This window comes from Bos mutus, chromosome 8, assembly GCF_027580195.1.
Source record: "Bos mutus isolate GX-2022 chromosome 8, NWIPB_WYAK_1.1, whole genome shotgun sequence".
Lineage (NCBI taxonomy): Eukaryota > Metazoa > Chordata > Mammalia > Artiodactyla > Bovidae > Bos > Bos mutus.
This window is the reverse complement of record NC_091624.1, coordinates 37660089-37680471: the sequence shown is the minus strand read 5'-3', so window position 1 is coordinate 37680471 and position 20383 is coordinate 37660089. Positions and strand designations below refer to the sequence as shown.

At 38.6% G+C, this 20383-nt stretch overlaps 1 protein-coding gene across 4 annotated transcripts in view; it reads left to right on the top strand.

The window, feature by feature from the left end:
* NFX1 (nuclear transcription factor, X-box binding 1) overlaps positions 1 to 20383 on the top strand; it is a 66434-nt gene that overhangs the window by 23956 nt on the left and 22095 nt on the right. The window contains exons 7-12 of one of the 4 annotated variants that reach the window (XM_005903020.2): positions 1009 to 1148; positions 4604 to 4703; positions 4787 to 5004; positions 10485 to 10582; positions 15058 to 15088; positions 19482 to 19561. In XM_005903020.2, coding sequence (XP_005903082.1) covers positions 1009 to 1148; positions 4604 to 4703; positions 4787 to 5004; positions 10485 to 10582; positions 15058 to 15088; positions 19482 to 19561 — 667 coding nt within the window. Of the gene's footprint in view, positions 1 to 1008; positions 1149 to 4603; positions 4704 to 4786; positions 5005 to 10484; positions 10583 to 15057; positions 15131 to 19478; positions 19562 to 20383 lie in introns of all 4 variants that reach the window. The other 3 variants (XM_070375471.1, XM_070375470.1, XM_070375469.1) reach the window with 3 other exon arrangements.

The following is a 20383-nucleotide window of genomic DNA, read 5'->3' as shown; positions in this document are numbered from 1 at the left end:
GTGAAAACCATACAGTGATTCCTGAACCACAAGACAAGATGGAATAGTGCAGATTTTTCAATGATAAACATTTTTTAAGTGTTTACTGAACTTACAAGAGTAGCAGTGTAGCCTGAGAATCACATGCAAGGCCTTCTGGTCAGAAAGCCCAGGTCACATTTGGGCTCTGCCACTAACTAGTTGTTGACCTGGGCAAGTTGCTTTCTCCTGCTGAGCCTCATTTTTCTTATCTTCTTATGGTAGAAATAATAATGTCTTCCTCAAGGGGTTGATATTAGCTGTGATGCTGAGCACTGGAAACTGATCATCTATGTATGTAACAGTGACTTTTTAAAACAAAATACACAGCTGAAGTGAGAGTAGTGGAATAGAGCAGAATTTTTTGTGGGAGAGTAGACTGCAAGCTCTAAACCATTACCCTGGAAAGAAACCTGAAGACAATTATGTAAGAGCAGTGGCCTCATATCCTTCTCTGGCTAATAGGTCAGCGAAATCAGGATGTTTATTAGAACAAAGCCAGAATTATTTCCCTTCCTGAATCAAAGTCACATACAGTATGTTCTTAAGTACAATATTATAGCTACCGAAAATGCCAGAGTGCAGGGTCCCAGGAGAATGCCATTGTGCTTTCATTGCAGGAATATTCATTAGAACTACATCTTCCAACTTCTCCACCCAGATCTGTAAGATACTGTGGGAGCTCCAGGCTCTTTACCCTCCTGCATGCTGCTTCAGCTCAGGGGAGAAATCACAGTGTAACAAATACTTAGGCCCTCAGTTCCTCTCTGGCCAGAAAATGGGGGACAGAGAAGCAAAGGAGGAAAAAGAAGAGTGGAGAAAGGAAGAGTAATTGAGGGAGTGATTGGAGGAGGGAAACAGAGAAGAAGTAGGAGAAATGGGGCCCAGAGAGGTTTAGTAGGTTTTGGGGAAGGGTTAGTTTAGCTGTCGAACAGGACCTCAATGTCCAACATTAGGCTAATGCCGTCTTTATGTTTTCTCTTTTTATAGGCACACAGTTCGCTGCGGTCAGGCTGTCTCAGTTCACTGTTCGAACCCTTGTGACAATATTTTGAATTGTGGTCAGCACCACTGTGCTGAGCTGTGCCATGGGGGTCCATGCCAACCTTGTCGGGTCATATTGAACCAGGGTAAGTGGTGAACACACCAGCCAGCCCTACTTAGGGACTTTTTTGGAACCTTATTTACAGTTGTATTGATGACATGGATTTTTCTCAAGCCTGTATTCACAAAGACTCTATTAGGTCTGTTATCTTGGGTAGAAGAGCTGGAGATATATGAATGATTGGATGGTTTTCATTATTTTGGTCACATAATACCAATATAGGTCATTGTCCTATAGAATTTGGACAGTAGGGGTTTTTTTAATGCTGTTTAAAAGTAACTGCTTGGGAAATCTTTTTGCAGTGACTACTTGAAAAGGGCGCAGAAAAGGCCAAAGCAATCTTGAAAGAGAACAAATTTGAAAGACCTGATTTTAAGGCTTATAAAGTAATAGTAATCACGACATGTGGTTATTGGTATAAAGGTAGACTAGTAGATTCTAACAACAGAGTCCAGAAATGGACCTTGGTATATTGCAGTCAGTTTATTTCAGCCAAGATATTAAGTTAATTCAGTGGGGAAAGGAGTCTTTTTACAAGTAGTCCTAGAACAACTGGATGTTTATATGGGAAAAAAGTGACCCTCAACCCCTGTCTCACTCTTTACACAAACATTAGTTCTATATGGATCTTGGACTTAAATGTAAAACCCAGGAACAGTTTCCAGAAGAAACTGTAAAAGAATATTTTCATGACTTTGGGATCAGGCAAAGATTTCATAGAGCAACAAAAAATGTTAAATTGAACTTTATCACATTAAGAAATTTCTGTTCAACAAAAGACAACATTAAGAAAATGAATAGATAAATCACAGATTGTATGCAGAATATTTAAAATACTCCTTCTAAAGAAAAACGGAAAGATAGTCTCCTACAAATCAACTTGAAGAGGTACTTCACAAAAGAAAATCATTATAAATGGTCAATAAACACATAGAAGATGCTTGACACCTTTAAACACTAGAAAACTGTAAATTAAAGGCACAGTAAGAATAGAATAGTGTAACAGTCTAAGGACTCTTGCTGGTGGCCTGGTGGTTAGGATTCTGCGCTTTCACTGCCGTGGCCCAGGTTTAGTCCCTGGTCAGGGAACCTAGGTCTCACAAGCTGTGTGGTGCAGCCAAAAGGAAAAAGAAGATAGTGCAGTAGTTCCTTCTAAGATTAAACATAGAGTTGCCATGTGACTGTGGTTCTACTCTTCGGCATATACCCAACAGAAGCTTCTAAATGGATGTTCATAGCAGCATTATTCGTAATAGTCAAAATGTGGCAATAACGCAAATACCTATCAACTGATAAAGGGAATAACGTGATATATCCATAAAAAGGTGTATTATTCAGCCGTGAAAAGGAATGCAATATTGATACATGCTATGAAGTGGATGAACCTCCAAAATATTATACTAAGTGAAAGAAGTGAGTCTCAAAAGACCACTTACTGTATGCTTTCTCTGTTTTTATGGCTGTCTTTAATCTGCAGAGATCCTGGGCTGCAATGCATTGGTCCTGTAGTTTTAGTTTATTAAATTTTACTTTGATGTGATACTGTTGATCTATGTTGGCACTTAAAATAAGAAATAGCCCTATGAAATGTTTTGTGGTGTGTACTATAAGGATGTTACATAGGGAATTGTGCTGTATATTATTTAGTGTTTTGTTAATGGGTCCTCTGACAAGAAGGTCCTGTTTGTTCTTAGTTCCAAGAATAGTTGTTTTTCCTCAAAGATAATATCTTAGGAAGCTGATATAACTGACCTGATATAATGTCCATCTTTATAGTGTGTACTTTTTAGCTATGATTCATTCTGTATCCTTACCATTATTTTCCTTTTTATTTTCACATCTTTTATGTTCTCTTCATTTGTCTCATATATCCTTATATGCTGCATTAAACCTATTTTGAGATAAGGCAGGAGTAAATCTCTACTGGCAGTTTGGTTTTAGCAGTATAGATTGTCTTTGATCTGGACCATTTTTAGCTCTTGATTTATATTGGACTAAATGACACTTTTTTGTCAGATTTGTATGGATCCCAGTCTCTTCCTTTCTATTTTTGTGTATGTAGCTGATTTTTTCAAACCCAATTAAAGACTTTGTGTTTGTCCATATTATATATCTAGCAAAGTATTTAGGCCATCAGTATCAACTGAGTATCAATTAGGCTGTATCAACTTATATTCCCACCAACAGTGTAGATGGGTTCCATTTTCTCCACACCCTCTCCAGCATTTGTTTGTAGACTTTTTGTCTCAAGGTGTTTTTTAGTTTCTGTTTTGTTGAGGTTTGTTTTGTTCCCTAGTATTGTCATCAGTCCTAGAGAATGTTCGTGTGTACTTGAAAAGAATTGTCAATTTTCTGACCCTTGATTCTTTGGTTCATAGCTATCTTATACCTCTGGAAAAAAAGAAGTCTGTTCTATTTGAGCAGACAGTAAAAAAAAAAAAAGCCTGCTTGCACAGTCTGCCTGTTGCTAGGATTTTGTTTACCAATTTGTTGATTCTGCCAATCTTGATTGCATATCCTGCACCTATAATTCATCTAATAAGTAAATCTTTATTTAATGAGTTTTAGAATAGGGAATGAAACTGCCCATGTATTTACTGGGAGAGTAAATGTATATTTTTAAAAAATCAAGCATCTTGGTTAATATCTTAATTGACAAAAAGTTTTCATTATAAACTAAAAATGTAAAGTGGCCCTTATCAGAAAAATTACCTAAATTGATGAAATTTAGTCCTTACCAGACTTTAGTCAGAAACCAACTCTTTTCTTGTTTGCTTTGAAAATAACTCCTTAAGTGCAGCACATAAAGCAACCCATTATTTCTTCAACCCACAGAAAAATCTATAGATATTAGACTGAGTTCTCTGTATAGTCAGTAAAAGTCTCAAGTTCTTTGAAACACTTTTTACTCAGTGTCAGGACTCAGACATGATTACTTCAAATTTAACAATAGTAGAATACAAATTAATAAGGATTTTATATTGTATCTATCTTAAATTTTCTTTTAGCAGCAGACACTTTTCCTAAGCACTTTATGTGAACCCCAAGATACGAAGTATTACATCTATGCTGCTTGGTTGAAATGAGGGTGGAATCCAATCATCAGTGCCTCCATAATTACCCCGTTTAGCTTCCATCTTCTGTGGCATCTCCATAGGACCCCAGGGAGCCTCATGATCCATGGTTTCCAACCATGGCCTTATGGACCAGAGACTAGTCTGTTTCACTTTAATGCTCATGTTGAGGTGTGCTGCAGGGGTACCATGAGATGTGTTAAAATTAACAAAACCTTCTAAATTTTTTTCCTATGGTAGAGCTCTTAGGTGGGGCTTAGAGCTGCTGTATACGCCACATTTATTTCTGTGCTGGGTCTGATCAACAGTGGTGAATAGGATTTTGTGTCTTCTTATAGATTGCCTAGAGTATTTTAAGCACTTGTGCAGATTACTAATCTTTCATTTTTGAAATTGTGTCTTCAAGTATGCTACTGTGGCAGCACCTCCCGAGATGTGTTATGTGGAACAGACATAGGAAAGTCTGATGGATTTGGGGACTTTGGCTGTTTAAAGATATGTGGCAAGTAAGGTTTTATGTTTTTCTCAGTTAGAATAAAGCTGTATTTAATGCAACAATTATGTAATAGTGTGTTGTTTTTCTTAACAGGGACTTGAAATGTGGGAACCATACGTGTTCTCAAGTGTGTCACCCTCAGCCCTGCCAGCCGTGCCCACGGCTTCCCCAGCTGGTGCGCTATTGCCCTTGTGGGCAAACTCCTCTCAGCCAGTTGCTGGAACTTGGAAGTAGTGGTCGGAAGACATGCATGGATCCTGTGCCTTCATGTGGAAAAGTGTGTGGCAAGCCTCTGCCATGTGGTTCCCTAGGTAACTAGTGGGTGGAAAGTTGTCTTTAAAAAAGTAAACGTAAATATTTGGCAGCAATGACTACTTAAACAAAATAGTATTTAATTCCAGTTACAGTATCAGAGGTTTTTCTAAATAATATGATCAGATTTGTGTGGTTACTTTTTCTTTCTTCTTAAAATATACCTGTGAAAGCTCACATTTGCCCGAATGATCTTTCTATTAGTAATTCAGGTATTGCCAAGTCAGTTGTGGTTAGATACTGTTTTGTTGGGGCGGGGCGGAGGGGAGAGGTGGTGGTGTTTATGATTTCTCTTAGCAGCCTATACTAGTATGAATGCCAGGTATCCTTTTAGTAATTTAGGGTTCGGCAAGTGTTTAGAAGCATTTTCGTATAATAGAAACATTTTAACTGGGTGAGGCATTTTAAGAACTGAAATTTTTTTTTTTTTTTTTTTTTTTAATTTTTAAACTTTACAATACTGTATTAGTTTTGCCAAATATCTAAATGAATCCGCCACAGGTATACCTGTGTTCCCCCATCCTGAACCCTCCTCCCTCCCCATACCCTCCCTCTGGGTCGTCCCAGTGCACCAGCCCCAAGTATCCAGTATCGTACATCGAACCTGGACTGGCAACTCGTTTCATACATGATATTATACATGTTTCAGTGCCATTCTCCCAAATCTCCCCACCCTCTCCATCTAAGAACTGAAATTTTAAGTGCACTTAAACTTTATTCATTTGAACCACTCAAGAAACATCTTTCTCTTCAGATAGGTTTCCCATCTAACTGAGAATAACACCTCCTGAAAATCATTTTGAAGAGACATTTTTCAAAATTTACATTACCTTCTTTCTTTGAATAGAGGTTACCGAAGATAATTTCTTACCCCTTATTTGACTGAGAGTCATCATTTCCCTGAACCTCAGTTATTGTATTCTACTGAATACACTGATTCCCTCTGGGCTTGCTGAGTTTTCTCAGGTATTTCCCCATAGCAAGGTGCAGTTTGACTATTTTACTTATTTGTTAAACATTTTGATTGTTTAATTTTCTTGTGAATGCTTTCAGTATGCCCATCTGCCTACCTTTAGTGACTCTCCTTTTCTTCTGACTTGTGGGCTTCTCATTACTTGGATATAGAAACCAGAAAAGTTTTGTTGAGATTAGCTGTAAAGCAATAGTCTGAGCTTCTGACTGATACTTTCTGAGGCAGTCCTTGGGATATGTGCATGTACAGTTTTACAGTGAGTTGGCAAAAAGCTGCGTATTTAGAAAAATGAAACTGAGCAATTGGGTCTGTATAAAAGAGGTGTTCCTATAACTATCTGTGGTAAAGATAGACTCTTTTAAGTTTGGTTTCCATTTTTCCAAGCAGAAAGATTTCACATTTCTTCCAAGTACCAGTAGGAGCACCCTACCTAATTCCTTTTCTCAGTCTGACTTTAAAATTATGTAGAGAGAAGAAATGCCCTTTTCTCTTATTTTAATACATTTCAACCTCATCAGGAAAATCGGTTGTCTGTTGCTTCTCTGTGCCTACCAGGAAAATGTATCTTCAGATAAGCCCTGTGAAACAGAGATCAAATGACTTGCAAATCCAGAGAGACAGTAAAGATCTTCCCATTTCAGAAAGCACATGGGTCAGTTTCGTAAGAGCTTCGTATATGACTAGATATACTGCTCTGATGCTCACGTAGCTCATTGGCATGGAGAGAAAGAGAAAATGTGAAATGGGTTACTGCAGAGGGCCTTGAGCAAGAGAAGGACAGTAGCTGTCAGTATGAACAGACCTGGGGATGGGACAAGACCTGCTCAGGAGTTTAAAGAGTAACTGCTATACTTCAGCAGAGTTTTAATCATGGAAAGCTTTTAAGGAGCTAAGGTGAGTTGGATTGAGAAGCTCAAAGAAAAGCCCATAACTAGCAATAACAGTGGATCTCATGTTTATTCAGACCTGGCTTATCTATAGAAATCTTGTTTAGGTCCATTAGTATCTTACCCAGTAGGAAATTTCCATCCTAGTCACATAGCTTTAGTACAAAAGACTAGGTGGTATTCTGCTTTCGGGATGATAGCCTGAGGAGCAAAATAAGCAAAGCTAGGGAAAACTATAAAAAAAAAAGCAAGCAACCATTTGAAGTCTCTGGAAACTGTCCTACACACGTAACTCCAATGCAGAAATTTATATTGAAGAACCTACTAAAACTGAGTTAAGAACAGCAAGAGTCTGTGTTGTTTGAGTCACAACCTACTCCCTCCTTCCCTGCCCCTTCCCAGATCAGCTCAACTAAAGGATGGATGTGCCCAAGAAATCGGGGCTTCATCCACCCTCAGTTCCCAGTCAAGGGTTACTTGCTAGGAGGAGCAGACCATCAGCATTTCTTATCCCCCCAGCTCCAAGTTGAAAAGGCTAAACTTCTGGTAAGCACTACTGCCAGGTTTGGGGTTCCCTTCCTCCATACTGGTCACACATGGATTGGAGGCCCTGTTCCAGTCACAGCAGGCAGGAGTGCTGGGGCCTCAGTCACCCTCACCCCAGTTCACTTGTAGGGCAGAGGTTTCACAATGTGAGACATGAGCCAAGAAAACTAGAGGCTGTGGTCCCACCTAGCACCCAGTGACTGAGTGACCTTTTCCAGTGGGGAGAGAGTCCATAAGGAAAGAGAGCTCCAAAATATTCCCTAAAGGAACTGAGTTTAATTTGAAAGAGAGTGTGGAGAAGTCAGACCTAAGGGCCCTTTAGAAAACAATAGTTCCTCTTAATTAAGAGCAACAAGCTAAACTATAGGCCACCTGGTTCACCAGAGAGAACCAGGGAAGGAAATACCAAGAGGAACCATCCTGGGGTCAGAACAAACTTCATAGAGTTGCCTCAAAGACCTCTGCCCAAATTTTATTAGATCAGACTGCTGAGCAATTTATGCCCCAGGACGCTGCAGTCAACCAGCAATTAGTGAAGCCTCAGGACTGAATGTAATACTAAGAGAGGCAGACGGCTTATCAGAAGGATCAGGGAAAGACAGAGAGTCCTGCTGACACCTTTGTCTTCCCAAGGTGACAGTGCACATGCTTAGGGTTGTGCCATCAAAAGAATGGCACCAGTGTCTTTGTACTGTGACAGAAATAGACTTCACTAAAATAGCCTAGTGAGCAACCAGACAGGCTGTGAGAGGAGGAAGCAGTATCCAGTTACTGCCAACAGCAGATTGCAAAAAATGTTCAGTTTCCAACAAAAAAATTACAAAGTATGCAAACAGAAAAAAAAAACCCATGGGTAACAGAAACTTTCAGTTTTCTGTGACAGTGATCAGTGTCAGATTTAAAGCTGTCAAGGAAGCTGTTATGAATAGATTCAAAGAACTAAAGGAAACCATGCTTGAAGAGTTAAAGGAAGGTACAAAGGCAGTGTTTCATCAAATAGAGTATCAGTAAAGAGATAGAAATTATAAAAATAGAACCCAAAGGAAAATCTGGAGTTGAAAAGTCCAGTAATTAAAATTAAAGATTCATCAAAGGTACTCAACAGTAAATTTGACCTGGCAGAAGAAAGGATCAATAAATGTGAAGATAGATCTGTGTTATAGAGATAATATAATCCCAAAAACATAGAGAAAATGAAGTGAAAAAAAATGAATAGTGCCTCAGAGAAACATGGGACACCTTTAAGCACATCAGGAGAATGGTGGAGCACCAGGAGAGGAGAAAGGAGATGACAAATATTCAAATACTGGTGGGAAACATTTCACATTTATTGAAAGACATTAATTTGCACATCCAAGAAACTCAAAAACTCCATAGGATAAATTCCAAGGCACATAGTAAAAGTGCTGAAGGCCAAAGACAAGGACAAAATTTGAAAGCAGCAAGAGAAAAATGACACATTACATACTAGGGAACCCCTATAAGACTCCCAGGTGACTGCTCATCAGAAACAGTGGAGAACACGATCACAAGAGGGAGACAGTGAGATGCCCTATCCAAAGTGCTGAAAGAAAAAATTACCAACCAGGAATCTTACATGCAGCAAGGCTTTCAAAAATGAAAAAATCAAGAGTTCTCTGCTAGCAGATCTACTTGACAGTAAATACTAAAGAGAGGTCTTCTGGCTGATACATGTAAATCCACAAGAAAAAACAGGAAAGTTAATTACATAATCATAAAAGAAAGTATAAGTGCATATTTCTTCATTCTCAACTGATTTAAAAAGTGATAGTATAAAATAATACAATTGTGTCGTTAGGCCTATAATATATAGAAATATATCTGACAGTAACAGCACAAAGGGAGTAGGTGGAATTAAGGTTGTATTGCAGTTAAAGAAGTGATATCAGATGGTAACTCAGATCTTCAGGAACAAATGAAGAAAACCAATAACAGTAAATAAGATAAATATAACAAATTATGTTGTATACTTGCTCTCCTTTCTTTTTTCAGCTTCTTTAATAGGCATAACATTATATAAAGCAATAATTTTAACATTGTAGTGTTAAATTTGTAGCACATTTAGATGTAATATATATAACAGTAATAGCACAAAAGAGAAGAGAAAATAGAGCTGTATGGGTATAAGGCTTCTATATATCACAGGAATTGTTTGTACACATCTGAAGTCCACTCAGATGTGTACCACTGATAAGCTCTAGAGCAACCATTAAGAAGATAACTCAAAATATAGTGGAAAATGGCACTATTGGGGGAAAATGTTAACCGTGAAGAATATTCACTTAATGTAAAAGAAAACAATGAAGGAAGATTATATTAACAAAAAAGCCATGAGACATAAAACTAAAAGTAAAATGGCAGATATATATACCAACTATATCAATAATAACATTTATGTGAATGGATTAAGCAATTAGACAAAAAGCAGAGATTATCAAAATGAATTTAAAAAGAAGCAACTATAATGCCATCTTCAGTTAGGCTGAAGGTAAAGGGATGGAAAAAAAGCATCATGTAAACAGCAGCCATGGAGAGAGACTATGGATGATCCCTGGGGAGTCCACGAAACAGGACTTGTTCTAAAACCTAGCTTAACAGAACAAGTGGCAGGCCACCTATCACCAGACATTCATCGAACTTAGTGAGATTATGGATCGTGGTTTCTGGTTATTGATGATCCCTAGATGATTCTGACTCCCTAGAGTCACGAGTACTTTAGTAAGTCACCCATGGCTACAATTTTAAGGAGATCCAAGTCTAATTTGGAGACTTGAGGTCTCAATAAAGAGTCAGAAGATCTTTTCTTTGAGTACCTTGTGCCCCAAAGCATATTCCTGTGACTAATGCTGGGGCCTTTCCTTGCTGGAAAAGGCCCAGCTGGCCAGATGAGGGGAAGATAAGGCAAGAGACATTAACAGCATCCGTCTTCCCTCAGCTCTGGTGACGGAGTTACAGGACACAGAGGTGGAGAACCATTGTGGCTAGTGAATTTGGGAATCTGAAAATGAGTAGTTACAATTTTCATCCCCAGCTCTTTTCATTTTTATTAAAGATTTCATTCATACCTGTGAAAAGCTCTGTCATGAAGGAGACTGTGGACCATGCTCTCGCACATCAGTTATTTCCTGCAGATGCTCTTTCAGAACAAAGGTAAATCCTTCACGATGCTAGAGTTGTTGCCACCAGTGCTTTTTGTTGATCAGTTGGTGATGATGGGAGGGAAGGAATCAAAATAACCTCAGGCTTATTCCTGTTCTATTGTGTATGATTCATTCAACCCAACCAGTATATACCGACACCTACTGTGGATCAGTTTTAGAATCGGTATGAAGGGGTCCAGCGTGCAAGACTCAGAGGCCACTGACAGGCTCAGGGCCCATATACAAGTAGCTCAACTAAATACAAGTGTGACAGTGCTAGATGCCAGAAGAGAAGAACATTAGCACCACTGAAAGCACTTAGCTCACTAAGAAGTTAAAGGGGACACAGTCCACAAGGTCTCCCTCACTTCTGACACGTTGTAGGAGTTTAGACAACTGCTGAATTAGTCCACATGACCACCTTCACCTCCGATACCGGCTGCAGTCCAGTGGTCCCCAAGGCTACCCTCAAGGTTTATTTGCTGCAAGAGCTCACAGAACTCATTGAAAACTGCTATATGCTTGATTACAGTTTACTCCAGGGAAAGATTACAGATTAACATCAATCAAAGGAAGAAGTATGTAGGGCTGAATGCAAGACAGCACCAAATATGAAGCTTCCAGTTGTCCTCTCCCCATGGAGTTGGAACAGTGTTACTTTGTCACCACCAGTGTGTGACTGTATGTGTGGAGTATTGCCAACCAAGGAAGCTCACCCACCCAAGCATGGGTGTTCAGTTTTTACTGGGGCTCCATCGTGTAGGTATGGTTGACTGTCCATGTAGCTAGTTTCAGCCTCCAGTCCCTCCAGAAGTCTGCTAACACTGTATGGCCAGCCTGCACCCTAACTCTTATCAGACATTGTGGTGACCCAAGGCCCCAGGCAAACAGTGAGACTCCTATCAAGCATGATATTCCAAGATTATCTCCCAGAAGCCAGTAGCAAAAGCCAAACCTCTCTTCAGGTAATGTTAATTCTTCACCATACAACTGTTTTGTCAATTTCTGCTTTCTGCCTGGGGCAACCTTGATTGGATCATGTGTTATAAAAAAGTCATCTTACCGTTTTGTAATTGATGCGTGTTTCTGTTTGTGTAACCAGAAGAGGCAGGAAACTTTCCTGTGGAAATCTTTGGGTACTTTTACTCATGGAACATACTGAGTGTTGATCTGCCTGGATCTCTGACATACTTCTGGTCATTTCAGTGCATAATTAGCACCTGTCCCAGCAGAGCACAGGCTGGAGTAGAGACAGAATTCTGAGTCATTGATACTATTTGTTAAATACAGCCCACGGTCTGGATAGCAGCTGACCTGCAAATTGATTCTGAGGATATTGGCCATAAATTAGGAGCTAGCTTAATAGGTAAGCTTCAGAATTAAAGGAAAGAATGTCAGAGTAATTAGTGTAGTTTATATGAGACTAAAGTTGTGTGAAGATGCATGGGGTTTTCTTCTGAATGAAATCATATAATACATAGGATAGTAAAGATATGTTGAATGTCAGGTACAGGACCACTTTATGCTTTGTAGATACCAGCTTGAAGGCTGTGAGATACTTTGATTCAGGAATCATAAATTTAGTAATGCCTTGGAGATGCTCTTTGTGACCAAGAATTACAAACAGGATGGGGATACACGAACTAGACATGACTCCTGTCAGTTTGCTTTTCTCCCAGCAATCTCTTTCTCTCTGTGCTTTTTAGCTTCTCATTCACTCTGTGACCTCACTCCCTCGAATAGTGGACCCCATGGCAGTGAGTGTACTTTTGAAAGTTTTGTGTAAATTAAATTTTTGCAAATAAAAGTCTTATTCTAAAATTGCTGGAGGAGCTCATCTGTTAAACAGTTTGTTTAACAAAGTGAAAGATCTCTTTGAATAATCACCTCATTGTTCAGCCAGATTTTTCCTGAAATGTCTTTTTTTTTTTTTTTAATTTTTAAACTTTACATAATTGTATTAGTTTTGCCAAATATCAAAATGAATCTGCCACAGGTATACATGTGTTCCCCATCCTGAACCCTCCTCCCTCCTCCCTCCCCATACCATCCCTCTGGGTCATCCCAGTGCACCAGCCCCAAGCATCCAGTATCGTGTATCGAACCTGGACTGGCAACTCGTTTCTTACATGATATTTTACATGTTTCAATGTCATTCTCTCAAATCTTCCCACCCTCTCCCTCTCCCACAGAGTCCATAAGACTGTTCTATACATCAGTGTCTCTTTTGCTGTCTCGTACACCGGGTTATTGTTACCATCTTTCTAAATTCCATATATATGCGTTAGTATACTGTATTTATGTTTTTCCTTCTGGCTTACTTCACTCTGTATAATAAGCTCCAGTTTCATCCACCTCATTAGAACTGATTCAAATGTATTCTTTTTAATGGCTGAGTAATACTCCATTGTGTATATGTACCACAGCTTTCTTATCCATTCATCTGCTGATGGACATCTAGGTTGCTTCCATGTCCTGGCTATTATAAACAGTGCTGCGATGAACATTGGGGTACACGTGTCTCTTTCCCTTCTGGTTTCCTCAGTGTGTATGGCCAGCAGTGGGATTGCTGGATCATAAGGCAGTTCTGTTTCCAGTTTTTTAAGGAATCTCCACACTGTTCTCCATAGTGGCTGTACTAGTTTGCATTCCCACCAACAGTGTAAGAGGGTTCCCTTTTCTCCACACCCTCTCCAGCATTTATTATTTGTAGACTTTTGGATCGCAGCCATTCTGACTGGTGTGAAATGGTACCTCATAGTGGTTAAAGTTGCAGGATATAAAATCAACACACAGAAATCCCTTGCATTCCTATACACTAATAATGAGAAAACAGAAAGAGAAATTAAGGAAACAATTCCATTCACCATTGCAACGGAAAGAATAAAATACTTAGGAATATATCTACCTAAAGAAACTAAAGACCTATATATAGAAAACTATGAAATGTCTTTTGTAATGGAATGGGCTTTTCCGTGGAAGTGAGTTTTCTAGGTAAATAAAAACTTAATTTCTTAAAGCTTCAAAGGTTGTTCTCTTTTAACCCCTTTGGTAGGAGTCTTTAAGAAATGTATGCTGTATCTTATTACCTCTTAACAAAGAATGCTGTATTTAAGTTTTTATTGAAATTCATACATATTGTAGGGAATTGTGGGAGCTCTCCTTTTCCCTACAGGTGTAGATACCACTCCAGCATATCATTTCTTTTTTTTCTCTCAGCTCTAAAGAGCCTCATGTCTTGGGGCGGCTGGCACCTGTCAGGGAGAATCCCTTCCCATTCCTTGGAATGACTGAGCTCTGGCAGCTGCTGGAGTCTCAGGGTGGGGGCTACCTCTGGCCAGGGTCATCGCACACCAGCACAGACTCCTAGGCCAGCTTCACCAAAATTGTTACCAAACACAAAGTCATGTACCTGAGGCACAGTGAGACCAAACAATGAAACTAAGCACTTTGGAGCAGAGGGAGGTTTATTGTAGGGTCAAGCAAGAAGGATGGCCTGTGCTCAAAACCCCAGACTCCTACCATGTCATTTCTTACGATTTTCAGTGTTCATGTTAACTAAAGCACTCGCTCAAGCAGTTTCCTGAGTCATCTTTGCTTTATATCTCTAGAGAGCGTATGAGGAGTTTCTTCCTATCTTAGAACCCAGCCAACTCACTAATTTATTGAAAACGTTTTTCTAGCCAAGAAGCTTCAGTTTCTTAGACAGCTTCATGTCTGTTATCAACTCTAGCAGCTGCTCCTTTTTTTCGGGGTCATTTTCACAAAGAAGAAATGTTTTTATCATGTAACTTATTTCTGAGTATATAGCAGCCTGTCCATGACATTGAAGCCAAATTTGGACAGAGATGCTGGGCAGCCGGCCAGACACCCTGTCTCCCAAGTGACTGACTCGCTCTTCACACAGCAGCCTCACCATGCATGTTATTCAGGAACATGCATCAGTAAAATTACATGTGATAGACTTTTGAGGCTGTTCACACATAATTCAAACCAGGGTAATAAAATGTTGAATGGCCAAGGAGTTCTGCATTCCACTTTGTTAGAGTTCAGCAGCATTGCTGTGGTACTCCTGAGTGTGTAGAGCTGTTTGCCCCTGCATCATATGGTACTAATTGTTACATATTTTCAATTCTTATATCTTCTTTTTCTGTCTATACCCTTGCCAGACAGTTATTTCTCTTTGCTTTGCATACCCTTAGTAGTTTTTGTTTGCATTCAGATTTTATAATATGTAATCTACTGTGAGTTTGGAGGTCAGACCACAAAGAATGTTATAATTATATTTGCATGAAAAGTTGTTAGACCTGGGGACCTATTGTGAGTAAAGAATACAGGGACTGGGCTGACCCAGCTCCAGATAGTGACTGCCAGAGGGGTCCTGGGTATTTGGGGATATGCATGTTACATTCAGCATTGTACTGCAGTTGTGTTGTTTCATTTATTCCTAAAATAGTTACTATTCCCTTTTCTTTTTTTTTGTAGGAGCTTCCCTGTACCAGTCTCAAAAGTGAAGGTATGACTGGGAAGGGGTGTGATGGAACTTCTTGGGGTGAAGGTAATTTTTGCATCTTGACAGGGAGATGGGTTATGTGTTTGTTAGAATTCAGTGAAGGTACTTTGTACATGTATGTAACTTGTTGTTGTTTAGTCACTAAATCTTGTGGGACTCTTTGCAACTCCATGGACTATAGCCCGCCAGGCTTCTCTGTCCATGGGATTTCCCAGGCAAGAATACTGGGTTGAGTTGCCATTTCTTTCTCTAAGAGATCTTCCCAACCCAGGGATTGAACCTGCGTCTCCTGCTTGGCAGGCACATATCCTTACCACTGAGCCACCAGGGAAGCCGTGTAACTTTTATCTCAAAAAAAACCAACAACAAACAAACGTGAATTCTAGTTAAAGAAATGCTATAAAATATAAGGGAAATATATTCATGTATGTAGCTTGCTTTGAAAAACATCCAAAATTAAGATAAACTAATAGTTGAAGAATGAATGTGGAAAACTACCTGTAACTACTGGTAGAATCTAGGTAATAGGCATATGTATAGGTGTTCACTATAAATTTGTTTCAACTTTCTTATATGTTTGAAAGTTTTCATAATAAATTGTTGGTATAGGAAGAGAAGGTAAATAGCATCTAATGAAGCAAGCTTTGTAAAAACTGACTCTGATGCTTGATCTCCTTGTGGTTTGATAGGCCTGTTGGATACTTAGAACAGGGTGACTCAGCCAACAGCCTTCTCAGCCTTCAGACCTAGAATATTGTTTCTCCCTTTGTCTTTGATCCTGATATTCCACTTTATTATGGTTCTACCCTTGTTTTACTAACCATCATGTAATTTTTGTTTAAACCACCTTAGAACTGTTCTGGAAAAGTGATAGAAGATAAACTTACACAAAATAAAAGCTATTTTTCTGGTCAAGAAGAAAACTACTGGTTAGGGTGCTCCTGGCTATAGGTATCATAAAACCCAAGGAAAAATGACTTTAGCTCTAAGGAGGTTTTACTGTTTCCCGTAATAGGAAGTGTACAGGCAGAACAAGTCCAAGGTTGGTTAAATCCAAACGCAATGATTCTAGGTCTCCAGTTCAGCTTCCTATGATTTTCTCGGTTTTCCCCTCATAGGTATAAGTGAGCTACAGCAATTTCATACATTATGTCCTCTCCCAATGCATCTAAAGGAAAGAAAGAGAGATTCTTAACCTTCTTTTCCTTCTTGAGAGCAAAGAAGACAGCCCTGAAAGACCCTCAGTGCACTTTATCATATGTTTCTGCCTAAACCCTTAGGTCACAAAGGGAATGGAATTACCATGATAGGCTAGACTATTCAGTATAATGGGGGAACACATGGGTGCCTAGTTTCTGAACAAAATGAAGTATCTGTTAGCCTGGGGAAGGTGGACAAGGGCTGAATATCTGCTTCAAATATCTGAATACTTGAAGTAACTAAAAGTAACTTCCTCAAAACCACAGTCAAAATTTTGGTGATTAAAAGGCGTAATTTGAAAATTTACTATATTAGTACACTTTTTAGTAATTTAAAAAATTTAATAAGATGTTAAATATATGAAGTAAAAATACACCCTCACCCCCATTTTCCCCTCCTAGTTCTACTCCCCTGATAAAACTACCTCATTAATTTGTCAAGGATGAGTTCAGATCTTTTCTGTATTCATACCAATGTATACATGTGTTGGTATGGTTATATTTTTTCCCTAAACTTAAGTTCTTAGTAAACATACTGTCTGGAACTTGCTCTTTTCCCCCTGCACAATATATCAAAGATATTCTTCCATGTCAGTATGTATAGCTTTCTCTATGAGGGCATTCTCTATGAGGATAAGCCATTTAAACACTTGAGCGCCTTCAACACCTTCACAAAGCATACAATGAAACATTTTAAAGTGTATTATACAATTCAGTGGCATTTAGTGCCTTCACAGTGTTGTAAAACCGTCATCTCTATCAATTCTAAAGTGTGTTCAGCATCCTGAAAGGAAACCCTTTGTTTATTTCACTCCCCCTTACCCCAACTCCAGCCCCAGGCAACTGCTAATCTGCTTCCTATCTCTGGATTTAATTCTGAATTTTTGATACAATATGTAACCTTTACATATTGTCTCTAGCTTCTTTCACTTAGCGTGTTTTTTAGGTTCATCTGCCTTGTAGAACATATCAATGCTTCATTCCTCTTTATGACTGAATAATATTCTGTTGTATGTATATACCATAGTTTGTTTATCCATTCATCTGTTAATGGATGTTTAATTTTGTTTCCTTTTTTTTATTTTATTTTTTAACTGTTTCCTTCTTTTGACTATTGCGACTAGTACCACTATGAACATTTGTACATAAACTTTTATTTGAGTTGTTATTGTTGTTCAGTCACTAAGTCTTTGCGACCTCATGGACTACAGCACGCCAGGCTCCTCTGTCCTCCACTCTCTCCCAGAGTTTGCTCAAATTCATGTTCATTGAGTCGGTGATGCTATCTAACCATCTCTTTCTCTGCTGCCTCCTTTACTTGAGTACCTGTTGTAAATTCTTTTGGGTATGTACCTAGGAGTGGAATTGCTGGGTTATATGTTGATTACAGGTAGAATTTTTAAAAGAATTGCCATCACACTATTTCACATTCCCACCAGTAATGTTTGAGGGTTTGTTTCTCCACATCCTCTCCAACACTTGGTATTTTCTGGGTTTTTTTTTACTATTATTGTTATTACTGTTACTGTCATCCTAAGTGGGTATGAAATGATAAACCATTGTGGTTCTGATTTACATTCCCTAATAACTAATGATGTTGGACATCATTTCATGTATTTGGCCATTGATATATCTTCTTTGGAAAAGTCTGTTCCTTTATTCCCTTTTTTATTGAGTTGTCTTTTTGTTATTGAGTTGAAAGAGTTCTTGATACATTTTGGACCCTAGACCCTTATGAGATAACTGATTTGCAAATATTTTTTCCCATTATTGTTGTTGTCTTTCCTTGATGGTGTCTTCTGATGCACAATAGCTTTTAATTTTGGTCAAGTTTAATTTATTTTTCTTTTGTTGCTTGTGCTTTTGGTGTCCTAGCTGCTTTCAGAAGTGTGTCTGTAGGGAGGACTCCTTAAAATGGAATTACCACTTAAAATTTTTTTTGGCTGAACCCAGTGGCCTGTGGGATCTGACCAGGAATTGAACCTGTGCCCCCTGCAGTGGAAGCCAGAGTCTTAACCACTGGACCACCAGGGAAGTCCCACCACTTAAATTTTTAATAGATACATATGTAGTCCAAAAGTTTATTCTCCCATCCACTGAGTGTACCTTTTCTCTACATCTTCACCCAGTCTTCCTAATTCCTTTTTTTCTTCCAATTTTATTAAGATACAATTGACATATAGCACTGTATAAATTTTAAGTATACAGCATAATAATTTGACTTACATACCTCATGAAATGATTATAATAAGTTTAATGAATATTCATCATGTCATATAGTTGCAAAATGAAAGAAATAGAAAACATTTTTTGTCTATGATGAGAACTCTTAGGGTTTACCCTTTAACAACTTTCATATATAATATACAGCGGTGTTAATTCTGTTTATCATGTTGTACATCACATCCCTAATACTTACTGTATCTTGTAACTGGCAGTTTGTACCTTTTGACTCCCTTCATCCAATTCCACCTCCCTCACCTCCTGCCTCTGATAACCACAAATAGGATCTCTTTTATGAGTTTGTTTTGAAATATAATTTACCTACAACACTATATTAGTGCCCATTACACACAATGTAGTGTTTTTTCTATACATTTCAAAAGGATTGCCACAATAAGATTAGTTTCAGTGTGCCCCCATACAAAGATATCACTTAGTTATTGACCATATTCCCTACACTATACATTTAATACCCATGAATCATTGGTTTTGTAACTGGAAGTTTCTCTTAATCTCACTCGCCTATTTTCTTTCTTCCCTCTACCCTTCTCTTGCAACCATCTGTTTTCTCTCTGTATCTATATTATTTCTGTTTTGTTATGTTTGTTCATTAGTTTCCACATATAAGTGAAATCATACAGTGTTTGTCTTATTTCACCTAGTATAACTGTGTTCTAGAATCATCCATGTTGTCAAAAATGGCAAGATTTTTTTAATGACTGAGTAATATTCCACTGCATATATTCCACATCTTCTTTATCCATTCATCTATCAATGGACACTTGAATAGTCTTCCTGTTTTCTATTTTTTTGACTGACAAGTGAAAAATGATCTTATTTAAATATGCACTTTCACCATAACTAATTTGTTTACCTTGTTACATTTGTATTTCTTCAGCTTGTAGTCACACAGATACTTGTTGAATGAATGTTCATATCCTTTGACTTTTTTTCTTCTTAATTGTTCATAGCAGATGCTACATTTATGTGCGACAAGAGGTGTAACAAGAAGCGGTTATGTGGACGGCATAAATGTAATGAGATATGCTGTGTGGTAAGTGGATCGATCATTAGTTACAGTCAGATTGCATTCATCTAGGGACTGGGCTTCTGGAAGCCTTAGCCATCTAAGAATGCAGCCCAGATTTGGAAATCACTGGGAGAGGCCCCTGAGCAACAGTCAGAATGCTGCCAGAGAGACAGGCTGGGCCTTTTTAGTCCTCAGCCCGGTCAGGAAGTCGGCCTATGGCACCATGAAGGAAGAAGAAAGAGGGCCTCAGGCCCCAGAGCCCAAGACCGCTGGATGAGTGTGTAGTCATCTGCAAGAGACTGAGTACTGTCACCGCACACAGACTCACCTGGTCTTAGTAACTCAGGATTCAAGTTTTGTATGTTCCTTGGGTCAGATCAGTGGGCACAGTGAGAGTGGCAGTTTTTAAAGGAACAAGTTTCAGTTATCTGAAATATTCACGTCTGTGAAACTAAATAGAGGAAGCATTACCTGGCAGTGGGTGCTGTGTTATTGTGGGTGTATGAACAAGGTAACACAGTTTACTAATAGTAAAGTACATATATATATACGCATATGTATATATATGTAATGCACAATTGTTATTTTTGGCATTTATATTGACAGTGTGAAGCGTGATAAAGACCTATTTATAAGCCAGTGTTTGAAAGTTTAAAGACTTCTTATTGAATACTCCAGACATATATAAAAGCTGAGAGAAGTATGTGTCATATATGCCCAACATCTGTCTTCAGTAGTGATCAGCTTATGACTAATCTTGTTTCATCCACATCCCCACCTACTGCCCCTCCCCTGATTATTTTGAAGCTAATTGCAGACCTCATGCAATCTTTAATTGTGGAGAGC